Here is a 22,783-nt window from a genome sequence, read left to right on the forward strand (position 1 = left end):
CCTTGGCCCCTGACCACTGTTCAGCCCACTGTCCTAGGCTGTGTCCAGACTCAGGGGTTTTTTCGAAAAAAGTAGCCTTTTTTCGAAAAAACTTCCCCTGCGTCCAGACTCAAGCCGCGTTTCGAAATTAATTCGAAAGAACGCGGCTTTTCTTTCGATGGCGGTAAACCTCAATTTACGAGGAAGAACGCCTTCTTTCGAAAGTTCCTCTTTCGAAAGAAGGCGTTCTTCAATGTAAATAGGGCTTCTTCAAAAGAGAGCATCCAGACTCACTGGATGCTTTCTTTCGAAAAAGCAAGCCGCTTTTTCGAAATTTCTCCGTGCAGTCTAGACGCTCTCTTTCAAAAGAGGCTCTTTCGAAAGATGCTTTCGAAAGAGCCTCTTTCGAAAGAGGCTTGCAGTCTAGACATAGCCCTACAGTCTAGGAGTCACAGTATATGGCTCACACGCCTTGATTTGAGATTTGTTGTGTCCCTGTAGTCCTTAACCAGGTTGATGCTGCTCTCTTGGCTCCTCCGGTGTCTTTCTCTCTCCAAACTCCTCCTCCACTCTCCAAAACTCTTTCTCAATTCTCCAAACTCCTTCTCAATTCTCTCCACACTCTTTCACAACTCTCCACACTCTTTCACAACTCTCCAAACTCCTTCCTAGTTCTCCACACTCTTTCACAGCTCGCCCACAGAGAGAGTTCTTAAATAGGCCTCCCGGCAGCCCCAATTAGTTTCACCTGGGCCTTAATTGATTTTGCAGCCACCCTGTCTCAGCTGCCCCTAATTAGCCAGGATTGCTGACTCTCTCTTCAAGAACCACCTCTTTCCCCTTCCACCAAGCTCTTTAACTGGCTGTATCGCCCCTGCTCTGTCACACCACATTCAGACTCAGAACCAATTCCTTCCTGTCAGCCAGAATCAAGTCTAAAATGGCTGTCCATATCTCCACTTTCTGAAACAAACTGTCCCAACCCCAGTGCATTTCAAGAACTTATTAGAAATTTGTGTTTTGCCATATTACTCTTCCAACAGATGTTTGAATAATTAAAGTTGCTCAGTATTAATAGGTCTTGTGTTTTGAACAATTGTTGTACTTGTTCTAGAAATGCTTCACTCACCTCCTCTTCCTGATTTGGTGGTCTATACTAGATACCGACCCTGATGATGTCATTTCTATTTTTCCCTTTTTATTTTTACCCAGAGACTTCAACTAGTCTGCACCTCACCCCTCTGGACCTTAAAACATAACTGGTGTACAAAACAACACCTCCATTTTATCCTGCTTGTGCTTCCTGAACAATCTAAACCAAGGTTACAGCCATGAAATTTATCCCATCACAAGTCTGTGATGCCAATTAAGTCATTAATTGTTGAATGTTAAGCTGTATCTATCTAGTCAAAATGACAAAATTTAGCAACAGTTAAATCAGATTGTGACTGGCGTGGCTACATGATGATTTTGCCTGCCTGCATGGACAGGCCAAAACAACAATATACTTTAGTACAGTTTAACGGACTGGGCTAACACATGTTTGGAGATTTTTTTTTTAAATCCTAACAACAGGTTTGGCCACTGTCTGCAATAACCAGAAAAAAAATTATAATCAGTTTGACAAAAACTAAGTTTACCTAGCTGTTTCAGTGGTGTGGACAAAGTCTTAAACTGCCTCAATTTTCATCTCTGCCTCCATGATTCCCATTTTCCTTCTTGAGTTTCTCAATTATTTTATTTCTTTTCCACTATCTCTTCACTTTGGATATTTTCTTTCAGTTATTTTCATTGTCTGTTTCTCTTGTATATTTATTTCCCTTCTTTTCCACATTCTTTTTCCTCTGACCTCTTGTTGCCTTGCTTTCCATCTATTCCAACACACTGGAACATATTAAGGTCCCCTGTCTCTGTCATTCCTACCTTCAATTTCCCTGTTCCTTCAATCTCCTTCATGTAGACAGACATAAGAACATAAGAATGGCCGTACTGGGTTAGACCAAAGGTCTATCTAGCCCAGTAGCCTGTCTGCCGACAGTGGCCAACACCAGGTGCCCCAGAGAGGGTGGACCGAAGACAATGATCAAGCAATTTGTCTCCTGCCATCCCTCTCCAGCCTCTGACAAACAGAGGCCAAGGACACCATTTTATCCCCTGGCTAATAGCCTTTTATGGACCTAACCTCCATGAAATTATCTAGCTTCTCTTTAAACTCTATTATAGTCCTAGCCTTCACAGCATCCTCTGGCAAGGAGTTCCACAGGTTGACTACACGCTGTGTGAAGAAGAACTTTCTTTTATTACTTTTAAACCTGCTACCCATTAATTTCATTTGGTGTCCTCTAGTTCTTCTATTTAGGGAACTAATAAATAACTTTTCTTTATCGGCCCTCTCCACACCACTCATGATTTTATAGACCTCTATCATATCCCCCCTCAGTCTCCTCTTTTCTAAACTGAAAAGTCCCAGTTGCTTTAACCTCTCCTCATATGGGACCCGTTCCAAACCCCTAATCATTTTAGTTGCCCTTTTCTGAACTGTTTCCAAGGCCAAAATATCTTTTTTGAGGTGAGGAGACCACATCTGTACACAGTATTCAAGATGTGGGCATACCATAGTTTTATACAGGGGCAGTAAGATATTCTGGGTCTTATTTTATATCCCTTTCCTAATAATTCCTAGGATATTATGTGACGTCTATAATTAGATTTGCCAATCAAGGATTGGCATAAGTGCTCACCAACAGCATCATAAGAATGTAAGAACATAAGAACAGTCATACTGGGTCAGATAGATAGATATACACACACATATATGTAGACTGAGCTGTTGACTGACAAATCTCATATTTTATGATATGTTGTATTCACTCCCTCTGGGTCATCTGGCATTGGCCACTGTTTGCAGACAAGATACTGGGCTAGATGGACCATTGGTTTGACCCAGTATGGCAGTTCTTATGTTCTTACGTTCTTATGATGCTGTTATTGAGCACCTATGCCAATCCTTGATTGGCAAATCTAATTATAGACGTCACATAAAAATCTACCATCTGTGGGTGTTGTACACTCTTCAGATCCTACTCTTTTCTTGTAATGTCTGGATATGTTGACTCTCAAACTTTTTGAGAGCTTGTACAATAGTTTGTTACCAGAACAATCTGTCCTGAGCTATGATTTCCATGTCACCAGGGCTATGTCTAGACTGCAGGCTTCTTTCGAAAGAGGCTCTTTCGAAAGCATCTTTCGAAAGTGCCTCTTTCGAAAGATCGCGTCTAGACTGCAGGCGGATCTTTCGAAAGAGCAATCCGCTTTTTCGAAAGAGAGCACCCAGCGAGTCTGGATGCTCTCTTTTGAAGAAGCCCTATTTACATTGAAGAACGCCTTCTTTCGAAAGAGGAACTTTCGAAAGAAGGCGTTCTTCTTCGTGAAACGAGGTTTACCGCCATCGAAAGAAAAGCTGCGTTCTTTCGAAATAATTTCGAAAGAACGCGGCTTGAGTCTGGACGCAGGGGAAGTTTTTTCGGGAAAAGGCTACTTTTCCTGAAAAAAACCCTGAGTCTGGACACGGCCCAGGAGATATGCTGCATGACTTCACGTTGGCCTTTCAGATATCTTTATAACTCTTATACTGACTACCAAAAGAACGCTTAAGGACCTCTGACTTAGGAATTTTGTCCCACCAAGTCACACTGGCAATCTTCCTGATGCAGTACATATGGAATTGATCATGTTTCAAAATGTAGCGGCAATATAAGATCCAAGGTGCCTGATAAATGGTTACCTTCATATGAAGTTCAACACGATGGCCATTCCATAAGTGCTTGGTCAGTCTTCTGAAGGCAGCACTGGCTTTGGCTAGTTGAGCAGATACATCGTCATCAGTGGTACACTTCCAAGACAGAGAAACTTATCAATAGCCTTAAGGACAGTAGCAGCAGCAGTGATCACTGGAGCACCAAGCTCTTTCCAAACAGACTGGGACATAATCTCTGTCTTCCTGAGGCTCACACTAAGTCCAAAATGGTGAGCAGAAGTAGAAAAATGATCAAAAAGCTTCCATGCATCCTCGACTGAATGAGCCAACAGTGCACAGTCATCAGCAAACAGGAGATCACGGACAGTTGTGAACACTTTGGTGGGAGACTGAAGTCTTTGGAGGCTGAAAATGCTATTGTCAATTCAGAATTGAATAGGCATGCTTTGTATCATTTGATACTTCAAAAGGTGCCAACGTTTCTCCATTGTTAAGGGCACAACCCAGCATACTATCACGAAAGGACTGACCTTTATTGATAAATTTTTCAGGACAGCTAATTCACCCAAATATCTTTAAAAACCCTTTTCTGTTGACTATGTCAAATGCCTTGATCAAGTCAATGAAAATCACATAGAGATCCTAATCTTGCTCTCTACATTTTTCTTGGATCTGTCAGGCTGTGAATATCATGTCAGCAGTGCCTTGACCAGCAGGAAATCCACACTGACTTTGAGGAATGATGATATTTGTGAACACGTAGGTATAATGGCAGCCAACTGTAGAGGACACAGGCCAGAATCTTGCTAGCATGCATGGCCACTTTTTCTCTTGTATATGTGTGTAATCAGGGCATCTTTGAAATCCTGGGGGACTTGCCCTTTCTCCCATATAGTGGTAAATAAATGGCTGAAATGTTCATAGACCAGATTTGACTTCCTCTCTTCTTTTCCACTCCCTTCTTGCCCCCAGTGCCCTACCTCTGATTCATCCAACCTGCGAAATTATATTCAGCATGCCTAACATTCCCCCTGCAGTTTCAACTGGAAACATCCCTTCCTTCTCCAAACTACACAGTATTGTCTATTGTTGCTGCTAGGGTGAAAGGCTACTGCATTTCAGCAGTGGGTGAGTGACCGCATTTATTTAGCTAGTAAATTGTTTTGGGATCCTCTTGAAAAAGAGGATGGGCCAGATCCTCAGCTACTGTAAACTGATAGAACTGTATTAATTTCAATGAATCTAGAAGTTACATCACTTTACATAAACTGAAGATCTGGTCCAATATAAATTTAAGTATTACAATGACTGAAAAACAGGAATTACCATGGTGACCTAATAACATTGTTTAAAATAGCATGATAAATGCCTTTTCTGAATCATGATAAATGCCTTTTCTGAATCCCGGTGATAGTCTAAAAAACTAAAGGATATAATCTAACAGTGTGGAAGCAAGGACTAAACAAGGAATCTGAGCAGTACCATATCACCAATATATATATAAATAAAAGGAAGTTAGGTTTAAGCTACAATTTAAACAGGCTGACACATTAGGGTTTTTTCTTGTGTCTAAAAATTTCTTACATTCTCAACTCTGCATAACGGACCTGAAGAAAAAGCTTTCTTTGGCTAGTATTCACAGTTATATTGCTAGCATTAGTCACTCCATTGCAAAAATGCTGATGCTCTGAAACTTGATTTGTGGAAAATATCATCATCATTCCAGGTGAACGGGTGGATTAAATGAGTACAAATGTGTGGCTTGTACAAGAAGGTCAATGACAACTGACTATATCTTGGAAGAAACTTTCAGGTATTTAATCTGTTTGTATAGATACAGGAATACTGAAATCAAGATTTAATGAGGTGGTATATTATACATAACATATTGAATACTATTGGGTATATAATCAAGCTATCCAGGAAAGAAATGTATGTAATATTGTATTCTATTTGTTTTCTGTTGAAGTGTAATCACCAATAATCTGATCTCATTATGTATCAATATTATTCAGTTATTCTGCCGAACAGTGGGGGACGGGAAGTTCCTTAGGGCAGGTCTACACTATGGGGACAAGTCAATCTAAGCTACACAATTCGAGTTATATTAGTAGCGTAACTCAAATCAACGTAGCTTAGATCTATTTATCTCAGGATCCACAGTATGCCGGATCAACAGCAGAAACACTCCTGTTGATTCCCTTTACTTTTCTCATTGAGGTGGAGTACCAGAGTCAAAAGAAGGTGATCAGCAGTCAATTTAGTAGGTCTTCACTAGACCTGTTAACTTGACCCCCCAATGGATAGACTGCTGCATCTTCTATCCACCCCATAGTGAAGACATACCCTTTGAGGTGATTCTATGTTAACAGCATATATATGAGGAAAGCAATTTCAGCATTGCCCTTTTTTGAGATATTTATCTCAGTCATAGATTGGTTATAGTGGCAATGGGCTGACAGAAAAGTAATTGCCTACATTTGGGTCAACAAAGACAAAGGAAAAAATTACACCTTGCTTAGGGCAATGAATTATTTAATTTTATAGACCCAGAGAAATATCCATGCCTAGCTTTAACATCCAGAGAGCTAAATCACACCATTGAAACTGTTCTGGAAATACCAGGATAGATGACAATGCTGTATGTCTCTACTATATGTCTCAAACTTGAATAGAAGGATTATTCTTTGAGGTGACAGGGAAACTCAGTTTTTATGGTCTATTCAATCCTTTTTTTCCTGGTAGGTAGGGATCCAATTAATGCCTCTTGAGATGGTAGTTTGTGTTGTGGGATGAGAAATAAGACTGTTCTACAAGAGACTGGGATGGGACCAACTCATTTAAGTTGACTATGGAACAGTGGCTTTTGATCCCTACTGATATGGCATGGATTGAGACATGAGATGATGATTCTATAACCAATTACCAGAACCAATTATGAAGTCCCCAAACCATCCAATCCCTGAAAGCCTCAAACATTTTCATTATTTCTATTGCGAGACTGACCCCCTCTACTGAAAAAAGGGAAATAGAAAAACCCCACCTTAATGAACATACAGATGACAATAAAAATCCTGCATTGGGGGTCTGTTTGGCTAGACTGCAGATGGAGAGATTTCATATAGTATGTAGGAAAAGATGTCACTGGATTCTATGCTAACTTCAAATACATTCCAACTCTCTTATCTAATCAATTGAGCCTTTTAACAGCTGATGTATTAGGGCAGTTCTTTGAACCACTTCTGTGCCATGAGAGTAGAAGACATTTGCTCATACTTAAAAATGGTTTTCTTAGCAATGATGAACTTGCTTAGTAGCAAAGACTGTTTCCAAACAATGAACCCAAAAAGTTGCCTTTTGCTTCTTTTCTCAGACCACCACATAAAATGTTACAGTATATAAAATATCTTGATCTGCTCTGCTGCCATTTAGTTAGTGTGGGCTTTCACATTTTTCTTCTCAGCAGCAAGCTTCATACATTTGTAATTAGTGATCTCATCAAGCACAACCTTGGCCATACTAGGAAATGCAAACGTACACTTTACTCATCACAACTAACATGTGAATGCCACTAATTCAAACCACTGCCATTTATTGACGCACACAGCAGTACAAACATCAATTTTACACCTAGCATTGTGAAATAGCTTTATGTCAAGAACAGAACCTACATCAATCATCATGTCAAGGCACAAGTGAAGTGGGAGCACACCTCACTGAACCAGGCAACAGTCTACCAGAATTTACATAGTTATTAACACTAAAGCTGACAGCAAAACTGTGAAATCCATTTGATAACCTGAGGGGTCAGGAAGAATCCCAAGGGTCAACACTGGGGACCCCTATAGAACATGGTGCAAAATACTGCAATGAACTTGCTGGCTCTTTAATCAACACTGTTAACCCCCAGTACAATATCCATCCAAAAAAGGGCCATATTTTCTCTGTGGCACAGACAAGAAAAGTACTGCATGAGGTTAGAAGGGATGTGGTTTGGAAAGGAGCCAGCACGATAGGCTGGGGAAAGAAGCCTGAAGCTGGATGAGGAGAGAAGGCCAGGCAGTGTAGGAGCTGGGATTGGAGGGCTGAAAGCCAGGATGAAAATAGCCCATTCTTGGTAAAAGGGCCAGTGGTAGCTGTGACGGGCATATAGATGGGAGTGGCCTTCCCTTACCTTCTAGGCTCTTAGAACTCAGGCTCTAGCTGCAGCCCCAATGTCTACGCCACAGTTAAATAGCCCCTTATCCAGAGCCTGAGTTAGCTTTCTGGGGCCAACTGCAGGTTTTTAATTTTACTGTAGACATACCCTAAGAGGGGGCTCTGTAGGCCAGTATGTGATACCTTCCAGGAGAAGGGCTGCCATGAGTGATTATCCCTAGCACTAGCTGGAGGAGCCCCACCTTCACACTCCAGTATTGGACTGTCTTTTATGGGCTGGGTCAGGACTTGCGTGTTGTGTTTGCTTTTTTTTGTTTGCAATTATGGCCAGATCTACACTAGAAACTTTTGTGGAGACAGTGATGTCAGTTAAGGGTGTCACATTTCATGACATTTCCATGCTGGCCAAAGTCTTAGTATAAATGCAGTGATACTGGCAGAACAGAGTGTGTTTGCCATTACAGCTTATTTTGCTTGGGGAACTGACGTAACAAGCTGTACCAGCTCACTCTTGCTAGGAGGCTTTGTCAGTGTAGCTATACCTGAAAACCTTTCAGAGGGCAGACTAGCTTTTAAATCAGTTGTGTCCAGGGTTACTGCCCTGTTTATTTCTGGCAGTCCCAGCAGAGCAATGATTTGTTATTCACCAGACTCAGTGGGAGTTCATACAAGGAACAGAGCCTGAGAGTGTATTGCTTGGAGTGCCGACAGCGCTCCCCTCCAAGGGTATGTCTACATTGCAGTTAAAATCAATCCTCCCAGCCCAGCTGGACACAGTCATCTAAAAAAACCAAAAAACAAAAAAGCAGTGTGACTGCTGGAGCTTAGGCTGGAACTTGGGCTCTCAAACCTCCTTCTTCCCTTGCCCCTGCCCCTGCCCCTGCCCCAGGCTAACAAGCCTGAGCTGCAACATCCACATTGCCATTTTTAACCAAGTAGCTTAATCCCTAGTAGCATGAGTCTGTTTACCCAGAATCCCAGCTGCAGTATACACTTATTCTTAAAGTTTTGTCTTCACTGCAGAGTCAGCCCAGCTACGGTAGTGCATATGGATTGCTCCCAAGGTAAAGACCTACCCATTCATGCCAGACCCATGTGACTGCTTTCACAACGGTGCTACATCAGCCAGTGTGCTGGGATGGATATCTACCAGGACATCCCATGGATTTGATTCTCTTTGACCTAAGATCCTGTGCCTCCAGCAATGTGCCCTCTAATCTTTTCCATCCATGTGCAGAATACATTTTATGTGCACTGAGGCATGTGAGAATGTGCACCACGAATATAAACATAAAACCTAGCTGTGAGCCCTCTGCTAATCAGCTGGGCAGCATCTGAATGTCTCCTAAGTGGCTTCACAAGTGCACAGCTTATAGGGAAAATTTCCCTCCACTGTCAGCCGCTCAGTCATAGTACTGTGGGTTTCAGGTACATTTCCCCAAATTATGGTTCTTACTGTAATCACAGCACAGTTTTACTGGAAGGCTTGTGTCAATTTATGGCCATATGCTAGGGGACATATTTCTCGGATGGCATCTCTGAATCAAATGCTATGTAACATTGTAGAGATGTGGGGCTAAAATGCTGAGCCAAGTAAATTCTGCTGCAGAAGGAGAAGTTAGACAAGCAAGTATAGCCCAGATGGAACTGTGGGATAGGAGTTGAGAAGTAATAACACCCAAACTTAATTAATTGCTTTCTTACTGCAAAGTAGGCAGGTTGCCAGGCCAGGTTTATGAAATAAAACCTGAGCTTGTGCTTATACATACCCTTAGCCATGGGCATGAAGCTCCCTCATGCCTAGTTTAGAGGTCTTTTTCTGTGTAAACAGAAGAGGAGCAACACCTGAACTTATCATACAGGCAGTGAAGGCATAGCATTTTCCAGTACTAGATTATTGGAATTACACACAGGGAGACAATTTCACTTCCCAGGATCTGATAAATATACAGCAGGAATTAAAAAGTATTATTAAAATAAAGAAGCAGCGGCATTTATTTATCTAATAGATTCCCTTACCACATATGTAAAACCCTTCAATTCTGCAGATATCTGCTTCATATCCATAGGAATCCGCATCCACGACTATGGATGCGGATATCTACAGCTCATTTTTGAGGTTACAGATGTAGCTGTGTAACCAAATTTTGTATCTAGAACCATGCAAATTCACAGATAACGTCTTTATATCCATGGTTATCTGAATTTGCGGATGTTTGCATACAAATTTTGTATCTGCGCAGGGCTCTACACATAAGGACAACATGTATCAGCCACTGCTGTGTGGCTTACTCCAAAAGCAGAGAAGTATTTGTAAAGATCCTCAACCTGGTAAGAATTCTATTGGCTCTTTCTGAATAAGCATATCTTTTGAGATGTGTCTTGTGTACAAAAGCAGGTTGACAGCCCAAAGCTGAATCTGATGTATAATGCTATGATAATCTAGTCAGTTTTGCTTTCTTGTCACTTTTCATATTCTGGTCTCATGAAATACCACAAGAGTGTTGTGGTTGAGTTTTCAATACTTCAGGAAAAGTTTTAAATCCATAAATGTGGTTTAAGTGACATTTTAAAAAGTCCATGCAAATATTTATATTAAATATTAGGGTTTTTTTAAAAAAAAAAAACCTCTGGCCTAAAATAAATTATTCCTTTCTCTTTAATCTTTCCAAAAGGAAGACAGTGTTCATGCTTCACAAGCATTTTAAGACATGCCTAAATATTCAAGCTTCTTACTGCATAGTGTCAACAGCTTGATTAAAGAGCCAACAACCCTGCTGAGGCCAGTTTTAACAAACTCGAAGTGAAGCATTGTTTCCCTAAAGCAAACTACCCAAGATATAGGAGCATGGTAGATGGGAGCCCCTTTCTACAATCACATGCCCTTTTGCTTACATCGAACCCTTAGTGTCTATCACAATTTAAAAATTCAGCTTCTTTACAGGCATCTTACACTAGTGCAGTTCAAGAGAAAGACTGCAGTGGGGGATGCCTTGTAATCTAATGCCTGATGCGTAAACCAAATTTAATTATGTAGGTGGAATTGCAAACACTTGAGGGCCCCCCAGTCCAGCTTCTTTCTTCTCTTGGTACCATAGTAATGTCTTTAAAGAAAACAGCTGCCTTTTCACATGCTGGCTAGGGCCAAAATAAGCTGCCCCTCCAGATGTGAACACCCAGACACAAACACATTGCCTCCCCCCTCCAGTAACATGAGGCGTATTAATGGGAAACTGGGCACTGAGCTGGATGCTGGACTTGAAAAGCTTGTCCTCACAGTCTGGCACAGAGCAAACTACTGTTCTTTTTAAAAAATCCCCTGCTCTTAGCAACATTTGTTTTTCTAACTGGTTCCCAGAAACCTCTTGGGGGCTCCAAACTCAGAAAAAGTAATTACTGCATTACCTTGGCCTCAGCTACAATGTCAACCTTGTTAGGCTTGGTCTGTGGAGCCAGCCAAATTCAAACATCTGCTGCCGCAGCATTTATTTGATAAGCCTCATAGTTCACTAACATAAACCTGATCCTGCTGACCTGAAGGAGGATGAAAAGAATGGGGGAAAGGGGGTGGAGCAGTCTGATGATCACATGACCTACTGGCCCAGCAGTGTAAGGCCCTGTTTCCCTGCAAGCTTCCATTTCTTCTCTTTCTTGTTTCCCAGCAAGCGCTTCAGGGAATTGGCTTTCCCCTGCAGTTATGCAAGCAGATGTGGAAGGGGCTAGGATTCCCAGGCCTTATAACAGATTAACTGACAAGCACAGGATCAATACAGGAATTGTTCTAGCTCTGGCTGCATATGGGGCCTTCCAAAGCAGACAGAATGGCTACACACACACTTGTTGGCAAAGCGGCATGAACTGAAAGGCTAGCTTACTAACAAAGTCCATTAATTAACAGCAGGGGAGGGGGAGGAGGAGAGCTGAGAATCACTAAAAGCAACAGATTGTAAAGGTTGGGGAAGTGGGAATGGAAATTTACATTTGATTCTTATTTCGCAAAGGGCCGTATTTTCTTGTACAGTTAAGAAAGAGGAAATGAAATAAAGGTCGGGCACACACACACTCACACACGAGCCTCTTCTCCAGCTAGTTGGTGGCTGAAATAGCAATGGAGTTATCCTATAATGTGCATCGTGCCTAGCTGCCAAACAATACTGGGAAAAGACAGAGGAACCAGAGGAATTAGGAGGAAAGAAAGAGGAAAAATACTCCTAATGATTTGCTTTGTGTGGAGCAGACAACACATACCTGCTGATAGTGGGGGTGGGAGCCATAATTTAAAGGTTCAGCAGCCCACAGAAAAGCTTGAGTCATGGCTTTCCCCCAGATAGGGCTTCCCCACTTGCCCTCAGGCTCTCTTCCAGAAAGCAGGGGCCCCTCCCTGCAGTTCTGAGCTATTACTCCTACCCCTTCCCACAAGGTGCAGGCATGCAGGGGAGGGGACCCGGCTGCACCGTGTGACTGAATGGGACTGGCAAGTCCTGAAAAGGCATGTGACTCATACGCTTCCCCCATGTTGCCACTGAGGTCAAACATGTTACTCTCCTGGCAGAAACTAGCCTGATGCTTGGCCTGACCTTTTCTCTACACATAGGGGGTTGGTGTTCCATTACTTGGAAGTCTGGTAACGTACATGCCTGAATATTTTGGTGTACCTGATGGTTGGCATATCTATCCATGTGTGCCGTTGCTGTATATGGTATGTGTCTCGTACTTTGTATGCTGGCAATATGGCTGTGTGAATAAATCCCTGGTAGGTAATTAGGAATAGATAAGTGTGTTCGGATAACACTCCTCCAAAACCTGAACTCTGGACTTTTGTGCATGTGTAAGAATGTTCAAATTATTTTTTTCCTTACGATTTTTCATATTTGTGCTGCCTCTGGACTTCAGAAACTGTTTCCCGTAGTTGGGAAATGACAAATAACATGACACAAGTTGTGTTCAGTGTAATTCCAGCCCAAGTAGAAGTGGAAAGCTCACAAGAAAGCTTGTTTAAGTGATTTAAGTCCCTTAGAGTAGGGGCGATCTTTGCTATCGTAATAATTTTGTAGATTTGACTGGTTTTGATAAAATGGGATGGGCAACCAAACCTTCAGATCTTCCAGTGTTAACCCCTTACTATATGGGACCCACAGAATCAGACTGAAGTGCTCAATGTTTTCAGAAAACTGATGACTAGCTGCGGCGCATAATAGTCTAGTCTTTTGAGGGCTATATAACTTTAGTCTAATTTTGGTTGTTGGGTTTAGTGTGTGGGTATAGATGGAGGTAATGGCCTCTGATATTCAGGAGGTCAGACAGATGATCAGGCATTAAATTCATGCTATGACTCAAATTACTATTGAAAGGGCAGACAGTTCAGAAACTTCTCTTACTGATTAGTCCATATTTATCTGTACAGCACACTAAGACTGGTGCTGTAAAACTCACAGCAGCAAAGTCAAACACACACACACACACACACACACACACACACACACACACACACACACACACACACACAACCACCGAACCAAGGAGCTTGTGTTTACAATAGTTTCCTCTTGGACAGTGTTATAAGATAAAAGTTGGAAGGACCAATTGATTTCAACCCCATCTCTACTGTCTGACAGCTTAGGAAAACAAAAGTCCCACAAGTACTAGGCTACACATACAACTTGGAAGCAATAACTGACAGATACAACCAAGTGAAAATGAAACCTGTCTACCAACTCAGTTTCCTTGCGAATTCAACCAAATGACAGAAGAAAGATATAATTTGTTCATATGAGCCATCATGTTGCTGAATTCTTCTTCCTCAGGATCCAACCAACTCCTAGCAGCAGGATCAGAAATGGAGGGGAAAATCTCATTATGCAGTAATCTGTTCCCATTGAGCACTGGGGTACTAGAGAAGGAGGAAAATTCATGGTTTCTTCCCCACATCTAGAACCAGGACCCAAGGGGAAGACTTTAGATGGTGTGGGATTTGCATTAGCTTCACTATTGACAGACCTATAAATTGTAAAGCCATCACAAGCAGGCTTCTTTTAAGAAAGACTTACAAAATCGTAATGTGCAGGATACTGGAATGAGTGATGAAACTTCTCCACCGATGGAATTCTGTAGACACTGCAAATTATGGAATGCTCTTGTGTACTCTTCTTTCTGTTTGCTGCTAATAAAGGTAGTGAAGCACTGAGGGTATTTACATATGCATCGCCCAGCAGCTTCTCCCCCTGACAACCTAAAGATATTCCTCTCCCCAAAACAAGCAAGTATATTACATGGCAGAAGCCCGTGGAAGAGATTGTATTTAAAGCTGAAATATTAATGCACTATGGAAACCGCGAGGAATAATCTTAAACACACAAACAGGACTATATTTGAACCAGCAAGCCTGAACTCTGTTACATTTTGTGAGGCAATATGCAAATTGATAGTTTGTTCTGAATTACACTTAACTGTAGGTTGCAACAAGGCAAACAAAAACCACTGGTGACCTGTGCAGCTCATTCAGAGCATCCCCAGGAGCACGCCCATCTGTTCACAATGGATATTTCTGCCTAAAGAAAAAAAATATTACGCTTCAGATTCTTAAAATAAGTCCTCCCCAAGGGCCCCACTTCCTGTTCTGTTAACAGTCACCAAACCAGAAGAGTGGCACTCACTCTCAGCCATGTAAGTGCATGTGTGCCTGAGAGCATTTAACTGCAGGGGTGGGACATGCACATGCTCACGTGTGCCTGTGGAAGAGACGGAGTGTATGAGAGTATAATCTCTCTCCCCCACTTGCTCTCATTTTTCATTGTAAAGATAATTTTGTGTTAGTGAAAAATGGCAGATTATGAATTTTGGATGCTGAAATTCATTACTTATCTTCAGAAAAGGGACAGTATGGGCCACAACAGTGCAAGCTTCCATCGAATCATCTCCAGCCAATGTACCTCAGCACTAACCTCAGAGGAAGCCCACAGGAGCTCAGTCTCCATGGAAGCCCACAGGAGCCACCTGCACTGGGACATAATCACAACCCATCTGTTCTATCATAGCCCTGGGATTCTCCAGCACCAAGATATGACAGCATCTCTTCCCGTATACTACAGTCAAGGGTTAAGGCAGGCTGGCTCATGGCAGCATGGTCAGATGATACTTTTTTCCTGGTGGCTGCATCTTGTGCACTCAAATTTCAGCTTTAATTTTTTTTTAAAATTAAGCTTCTAGCCCTATGGTTGCAATGACACTGTGGACTGAATGCAACCAATCCAGTGACATCTGCAAGAATCTGTAGATGGCATGAAACAAGTTACCCCACACTGGCTTCTACATCCCAATTTGATAACTTTTGGCAGCTTTCCATAATATTCTCCCTATTTGAATGATGACTTATTTCCTCACCATGCCACTCTCCCTTTCTTTCAAATTTAAAGCTTTTTTTAAAAAAGTTGTTTTAATCTCCTAAGGGTTGATCCAAAGCCACTGAATCAATGGGAGTCTTTTCATTGACTTTGGTGGGCTCTGGATCAAGCCCCTAATACTGTGGTCCTCTTGCTGCTCAAGTGCAGGCCATTCAATATCTTCAGCTGCTCTGTCCACAGAGAAATATAATTGCTCTGAAAACCCAAGTCTGAAATATTTTCTTCCATAATCCTGCTGCTTCTTGATTTGCTTTTGGATCTGGCAAGTTCTCCAAGGTCACAACCATGCTTTTATCTCATTCTTGGTCCAGACCTCTGAGGCCATCTATGTCTCTTTCTACTACGCTTCTGAGTGGGTCATGAGTGCCAGTGGGGGAAATGATGAGCAGGTTTTCTGGAACTGACTTTGTGATACTATTGTTCATATCTTACCTCCTGATAATGTAGCACACAGTTTGCAGTTAGGTTATTTTGGTGCTAATAAAGCTCTGTCGGGTTCTAGACAACACCAAGATTAGGGCCCTCACTCATTTCTAATGTAGTATGCAATACTACGGGTAGGATAGAGGTTGCTGCATTGTTCCTGTATTATTGTGGGAGAGAGAAAACTGAGATCCCCTTTGTTTATGGGCACCCTATGCTGACGATGCAATGCACTAGTGTAATATGCAGTGCAGCAATGCAAGGCAGGCCTTCCATCATAGCTGATACTAAACAGACATTCCTTTCTGCTTTTCTCAGATTAGTGGTCTGGGTGGAACTTAACAATCGCAGGGCAATTTACGAAGAATTGAGGATGAATACAGTATTCTAGCCAACATCCAAAACCAATTTAGATACACAAGTCTTTCTATATGTCATTGCTAAAGATAGAATGGCTGCTACATTTACTTACACAGTCACTACTTTATCAGAACTTAACTTGCTGCTATGTAAATCACAATGGGATACTGGATTCAATAAAGATACTTCAGAAAATCACTGTTCTAGATTGTTAAAGAATCCATAAAACAGGGTGTTCAGAGACTATTTCTTACTTGGGTAGGAATGGCAGGATGGGTAGGAATGGTGTCCCTTGCCTCTGTTTGTCAGAGGCTGGAAATGGATAACAGGAGAGAGATCACTTGATGACTCCCTGTTCTGTTCACTACCTCTGGGGCATCTGGCATTGGTCACTGTTAGCAAAAAGGATACTGGGCTAGATGGACTTTTGCTCTGACCCAGTATGGCCATTCTTATGTTCTTGGTGATTCCTGAAAGGAAGCCATTTTTAAAATGGATCTGCTATCTTGAATTCCTTATAGTCAATTTGGAGGCTTAAAATATTCTCTGAAACATATTAATCAAGTGAGTGGGATTTGAACTTAATCTTTTACCCACATCTTATCCTGGTCATGGCGAATGACTTCCTAGTACTCATCAACAAAGCCTCACTTACTCCATTAGAGCCACCTGTATTTAATATCACTTGAAAGAAAAAGAATAGGGTGTGTCTGAGTTTCGGATAAATAATAGCTTTATTGAGCGTTAGTATAAAACAAAAACAAACAAACAAAGGATAGGAGGCATGGAGGGAAGTTGTTTATACCAGTGTCAGGGGAAATGTGTGGGATTTCTCTCCAGCACTCCTCAGCACTTCAGGTTCTCAACACACCTATCTCACTTTCTTCATTATACAGTCACAAAGAAATTATGTTTACACATAGTAGACTGGCTAATCCTAAATTGCTCTGCACCATCAGGTCTGGCTAGCTTTCAAGGGGCCTGTGGAGTGCTGCTAGTGTGTTGTGTCCTGGGAAGAAAGCAGGCTTGGGACCATGGAGAAAAAAGACTAGTTTAAGATGCCTTGAGGGAGCCAGTTCTATCCAGCTGTGAATGGACTGGTAATTTCCTCTCCTTTTTTAACCTGTTTGGGAAGTCATTCAATTCCATTAGCATACATGGGATTTATGGACATGTTTAAATGCTTTGCTGAATGGGGCTTAAACCACAAAAGACATGTCAGTTTCAAGTGCAATCCTATATGCTCTGGCCAGATCAGCCTCCACGGGGTTCTCTTGAAGATTTGGCTGTACCTGACTTATCTACTGTATGTGTTTATCTGGCTCTGATCACTGTTGTTCTTAAGCAACTCACATACTCGACTGACAACACCTCTTTCTGTGGGCCAGGGAGGCATTATCCACATTTAATAGAGATGGAAAATGAGGCACAGAAAAGTGAAGTGACTTGACTAGAGTCACATAAAATCTGTGGCAGAGACAGGAACTGAAGCCAGAGGTTCTGAGGATTTTACCACAGGACCATCCTTCCTATACTACTGAGTTTTTCTTGGTTAATACTGAATTTTGAGGCACTTAAAAATAAAATTAAACCAGAGCTAGTGATAGTTAGGTGTCTCAGCATTTATAATAAACTATTTTCATATGGCACTGAGAACCAGCTCCTCCTACTGGACCCACTGGAGTTTGGCACAAATCGATCTGCCCTCTTGAGATACATCTACACAGCAGGGCTAATGTCAGAATAAGCAACACAACTTCTGCTACATTACTAAGCTAGGGGGAGAGGTAGATATGTTGGAGGGCAGGGTTAGGGTCCAGAGTGACTTAGACAGATTAGAGGATTGGATCAAAAGAAATCTGATGAGTTTCAGCAAGGACAAGTGTAGAGTCCTGCACTTGGGATGGCAGAATCCCAAGCATTGTTACAGGCTGGGGACTGAATGGCTAAGCTGCAGTTCTGCAGAAAAGGACCTGGGGATTACAGTGGATGAGTAGCTGGATACGAGTTAACAGTGTGCCTTTGTAGCCAAGAAGGTGAAGAGAGAGTTACTCACCCTGTGCAGTAACATCTGTTCTTCGAGATGTGTGTCCCCGTGGGTGCTCCACTCGAGGTGCTGGGTCCGTCCCGGCGCCGCAAAACGGAGAAACTTCCACAGCAGTAGCCCTGCCAGCCCGCACATGCGCTCCTGTTGCCTCGCGCCGTTACAGCTGAGCGCAGGCCGGCTCGTTAGTTTCCTCCCAACCGGGAGCATCTGAAAGAGATAAACAGAAGCTCCGAAGCAGGGAGGAGGGTGGGTCGTGGAGCACCCACAGGGACACACATCTCGAAGAACATACGTTACTGTACAGGGTGAGTAACTCTCTCTTCTTTGTCGAGTAGTGTCCCCGAGGGTGCTCCACTCGAGGTGAGTACAGAGCAGTGGTCAAGCACTATCGGCGTGCTTCGGACTTATGGTCTCTGTGCTGTGGCCAAGACTGCTTGCGCCACCGTTGAATCATTCCTCAATATGTTCGCAAGAGCATAGTTCTTGGCAAAGGTGAGCGAGGATGACCAGGTTGCTGCACGGCATATGTCCTGTAATGGTACCCCTCTAAAGTACGCAGTAGATGCGGCCATGCCTCTGGTGGAATGAGCGCGAGGTCGTCCTGGTAAGGGTTTATGTCGTAGGGCATAACAACGCGAGATACAGGAGGTGATCAGATTGGAAATACGTTGTGCGGAGAGCTGTCGACCTTTGGAGCGCTCCGCCGTAGCTATAAAAAGGTGCCGAGACTTTCTGAAGGCGCGTGTTCTATGCAGGTAGAAGGCCAGTGCTCGTCTAACATCGAGGGTATGTAGACGTGAGTCTTCTGGCGAGGAATGAGGTTTCGGATAGAATGTTGGCAGAATTATGGGCTCGTTTACATGGAAGGGAGAATTTAGCTTCGGAAGGAAGGGAGGGTGAACGCAAAGCAGAACCCCTTGCTCAGAAAATAAAGTGTATGGTGGATTGGCTGAAAGGGCTGCCAACTCACTAACCCGACGTGCTGACGTGATTGCCAGAAGGAATGACACTTTCATTGTGAGCATGCGCAGGTTGCAAGTTGCTAATGGTTCAAAGGGGGGACGAGTTAATGCGTCCAGGACTAAAGATAAGTCCCACGGTTCCGGAGGGGTTGTGAAGGCCGGATATAGGTTATCAAGTCCCTTTAGGAACCTCTTAACTAACGGGTGAGCAAATAGCGAATGTCCATCGATGTGCGGGCGGAAGGCCGAGATTGCTGCCAAGTGCACTTTCAACGAAGCATTTGCTAAGCCCTCCGTCTTCAGATGGAAGATGTAGTCCAAAGTATGCTGCACCGGTAAAGAAAGAGGGTCGAAGTCCCTTTCCAGACACCACGCTTGGAACCGGTGCCATTTGTAGGTGTAGGCCTTGCGAGTGCTATGGCGTCTGCTATTCATAAGCACATGTTTCACTTGCTGAGAGCAAGTCATTTCCGGTGGCTGAAACCAGTTAGGAGCCATGCCGTAAGATGCATGCGATCGATGCTCGGATGTAGCATCGACCCGTGCTGCTGAGACAGTAAGTTGGGCATCAGTGGAAGTCGTTGTGGCTGAGCGACCGACATTCTGGACAATTGTGTTAGCCAAGTCTGCCGAGGCCAAAAGGGTGCTATGAAAATCACTGTTGCACCCTCTGTCGCTATCTTCTCCAGTGCCCTCGGAATGAGAGGAAGATGCGGAAACGCATAGAGGAGTTGGTGAGATCCCCAATTGAGCAGAAGAGCGTCCCCCAGGGAATTCTTGCCGGTACCTGCCCGTGAGCAGTAATGATGACACTTCTTGTTGTGACGAGTGGCAAAGAGGTCTATACTCGGGAACCCCCAGAGACGGAAGAGACCGTGGGCCACCTCGTTGTGTAACTCCCACTCGTGCTGAGGAAGGAAGTGTCTGCTCAGGGCATCGGCGATGGTATTGTCTTTGCCTTGGAGGTACGATGCGGTAAGGGTTATATTGTGGTGGATCGCCCAGTTCCACAGTCGTATCGCCTCCGCGCACAGGGATCGTGAACGGGCCCCGCCTTGTCTGTTGATATAGTACACCGTGCATATATTGTCGGTGAGGATGTGGACTGCATGACCTCGGATCCTCTGAAGGAAGTGCCTGCATGCATTGGATACAGCTCGGAGCTCGAGGAGATTTATGTGTAGGAGCGACTCCTGTGCCGACCAGAGTCCCTGAACTCGATGTTGCTGCAGATGTGCGCCCCAACCGATCAGAGAAGCATCTGTTGTGATCTGCACTGTGGGTCTTTGTGCGTGGAAAGGGACCCCTGATAACAAATTTTGCGGGTTGTCCCACCATATTAGTGAAGTCCTGACCTGTCTGGGAATGGACACGGTCTTGCTCACAGCGTGTACCCCTGGTGTGTAGACTTTGAACAGCCAATGCTGGAGACTGCGTAGGTGAAGTCTCGCATGTGCCACCACATACGTGGTGGCAGCCATATGTCCGAGCAGTTTCAGGTAAGTCAGTATGCTGGATCTGGGAGCAATTGAGACCGTACGTACCAAGTCCCGAATCATCTGGAATCTTGTTGCAGGCAAGTATACTCTCGCACTCAGTGCATCGAGTCTCGCGCCGATAAACTCCAAGTCTTGACTTGGTACCAAGGATGATTTGCCGACATTGATTATGAGGCCCAGAGCCTCGAATACGGCTGTGGTGGTGGTCACTGCCCACGTAGCCTCCTCGCGAGTCGGGGCCTTTAATAGGCAATCATCGAGATACGGGAAAATCGCGATATTAAGGCGTCGGAGGTAGGCAGCTACCACTGCCAGAGTTTTGGAAAACACCCGTGGTGCTGCTGACAGACCGAAGGGTAACACTCGGTATTGGTAGTGTTCCGCGCCCACTACGAAACGAAGGAATCGCCTGTGGGCCGGGTGAATGGTTATGTGGAAATAGGCGTCCTGTAAGTCGAGGGACGCAAACCAATCCCCTTTGTGGAGAGCCGGGATGATAGAAGCTAAAGTGACCATTTTGAATTTTTGTTTTCTCAGGTAGTGGTTGAGTCGACGCAGGTCCAGGATAGGCCTCCAACCCCCTGACTTCTTCTGGGTGAGGAAATACGTGGAATAGAAACCTCTCCCCCGAAATTGAATGGGTACCCTCTCCACGGCTCCTATAGTAAGTAGTCGGGACACCTCTTGCTGTAGCAGAGACTCGTGAGAGGGGTCCCTGAAAAGGGACGGGGAGGGTGGGAAGTGGGGGGGAATGGAGTTGAAAGGGATGGCATATCCTGAAACAACTATGTCGTTGACCCATCGATCGGTGAAGATCAGAGACCAGCAATGTTGATAAGGCCTCAGCCGATGATGGAATAAGGCTACCTGATTGTGTGACGCTCCCGACAAAGGAGTTGCACGCAGTCCCTCGACTGACCCATCAAACCTGTTGCTGGCCCTGCTGTTGACCGGAAGTCTTGCCAGGTTGCTGTCTTCGCTTTTGCTGGCGTTGTCTTGGTCTCTGTTGTTCATATGACTTGGGATGGAATGTTGCGTACGAGAAGGATCTCTGTTTGTTGTAGGGCGTATACCTCTTACGTTTATACGGAGGCGTGTACATGCCAAGCGTTCTAAGAGTTGTACGGGAGTCCTTGCCCGAGTGGAACACCTGATCAGTGGACTGGGCGAAGAGAGACTGACGATCGAAAGGTAAGTCTTCCACTTTGCTTAATAACTCCCTCGGGGCAGCTGCTTGGTGCAGCCACGACCTGCGACGCATAACTACCGCAGTAGCCATGGCTCTAGCTGCTGCATCAGCCGTGTCTAGGGCGATCTGAAGCGCTGTTCTGGCTGTTGTGTAGCCCTCTTGTATTACTACCCTCAAGATCTGGCGTTTTGAGTCTGGTAGGTGCTCTAGAAGAGGGACTAACTTAGAGTAGTTATCGAAGTCGTGATTGGCAAGTGGGGCGGCATAATTGCACATCCGGAGAACTGAAGTGGCAGAAGAATACACCTTTCTACCCAAAATGTCCAGGCATTTAGCCTCTTTATCACTTGCCGTATTTTTATTTTGGGCCGTCTTTGATCTTTGCTGGGCGGCGTCCATAACCAGGGAATTTGGCTGGGGATGGATAAACAAAAAGTCCATCCCTTTTTGATTTATAAAGTATTTCTTGTCTGCTCTCTTGTTAGTCGGTAAAGAAGTGGCGGGGATCTGCCATATATCATTTGCGATTTCCAGGATAGCCTCATCGAAGGGTAGAGCCAGCTTTGATTTTTGTGAGGACTGCAAGTTCTTCAGCAAGGGATGTTGCTTTTGCTGTACGTCCGTAATCTGGATACCCTGAGATTGTGCCACTCTGGCAAAGAGCTCCTGGAACTGTTTGTGATCTTCCGTGGGGGGTTGTTCACCAGGAAAGACAGCATCGTCCGGAGATGACTGGTTGGCCGGAGAGTCAGGGGTCTGTGGTTCCCTATTTGGAGTGTAGTTGTTTTCATACGTGTCCTGACTAGGAACTGGCATCGTGCCTTCCACAGGCACTGATGGAATCGCCGGCGAAGGCGCACGAGGTGGAGACGCTGGGTGTGTGGTTTGCGGAGATCGTGATCGTGGATATCGCGTGTTATGAGAACACCGAGGGTCTTCATAATGACGATCACATCTCCGACTGTGAGTCAGGGATCGTCTAGGAGTGTAGGCTCTAGACTCCTCGCAT

The 22,783-nt window shown here is 44.0% G+C and overlaps 1 protein-coding gene and 1 long non-coding RNA gene across 9 annotated transcripts in view; one reads left to right on the top strand and one right to left on the bottom strand.

Annotated features, from left to right (window-relative positions):
- LOC142829150 (uncharacterized) overlaps window positions 1-22,783 on the top strand; it is a 243,039-nt gene that overhangs the window by 217,869 nt on the left and 2,387 nt on the right. For all 3 annotated transcript variants that reach the window (XR_012903484.1, XR_012903486.1, XR_012903485.1), the window contains 2 exons: window positions 21,123-21,249; window positions 21,650-21,776. This is a non-coding gene — a long non-coding RNA (uncharacterized LOC142829150). The remainder of the gene's footprint in view (window positions 1-21,122; window positions 21,250-21,649; window positions 21,777-22,783) is intronic.
- The window catches only part of RAD51B (RAD51 paralog B), a 627,945-nt gene that overhangs the window by 154,937 nt on the left and 450,225 nt on the right, over window positions 1-22,783 (bottom strand). Inside the window, exon 1 of one of the 6 annotated variants that reach the window (XM_075927350.1) lies at window positions 13,942-21,654. The exons of 4 other annotated variants lie outside the window; for them this stretch is intronic. In XM_075927350.1, the coding sequence (XP_075783465.1) occupies window positions 19,551-21,599 (2,049 nt within the window). In that variant the 5' untranslated portion in view covers window positions 21,600-21,654 and the 3' untranslated portion in view covers window positions 13,942-19,550. Of the gene's footprint in view, window positions 1-3,446; window positions 3,872-13,941; window positions 21,655-22,783 lie in introns of those variants that run through there. One more of the 6 variants, XM_075927357.1, reaches the window with a different exon arrangement.

Source organism: Pelodiscus sinensis, chromosome 4 (assembly GCF_049634645.1).
Source record: "Pelodiscus sinensis isolate JC-2024 chromosome 4, ASM4963464v1, whole genome shotgun sequence".
Lineage (NCBI taxonomy): Eukaryota > Metazoa > Chordata > Testudines > Trionychidae > Pelodiscus > Pelodiscus sinensis.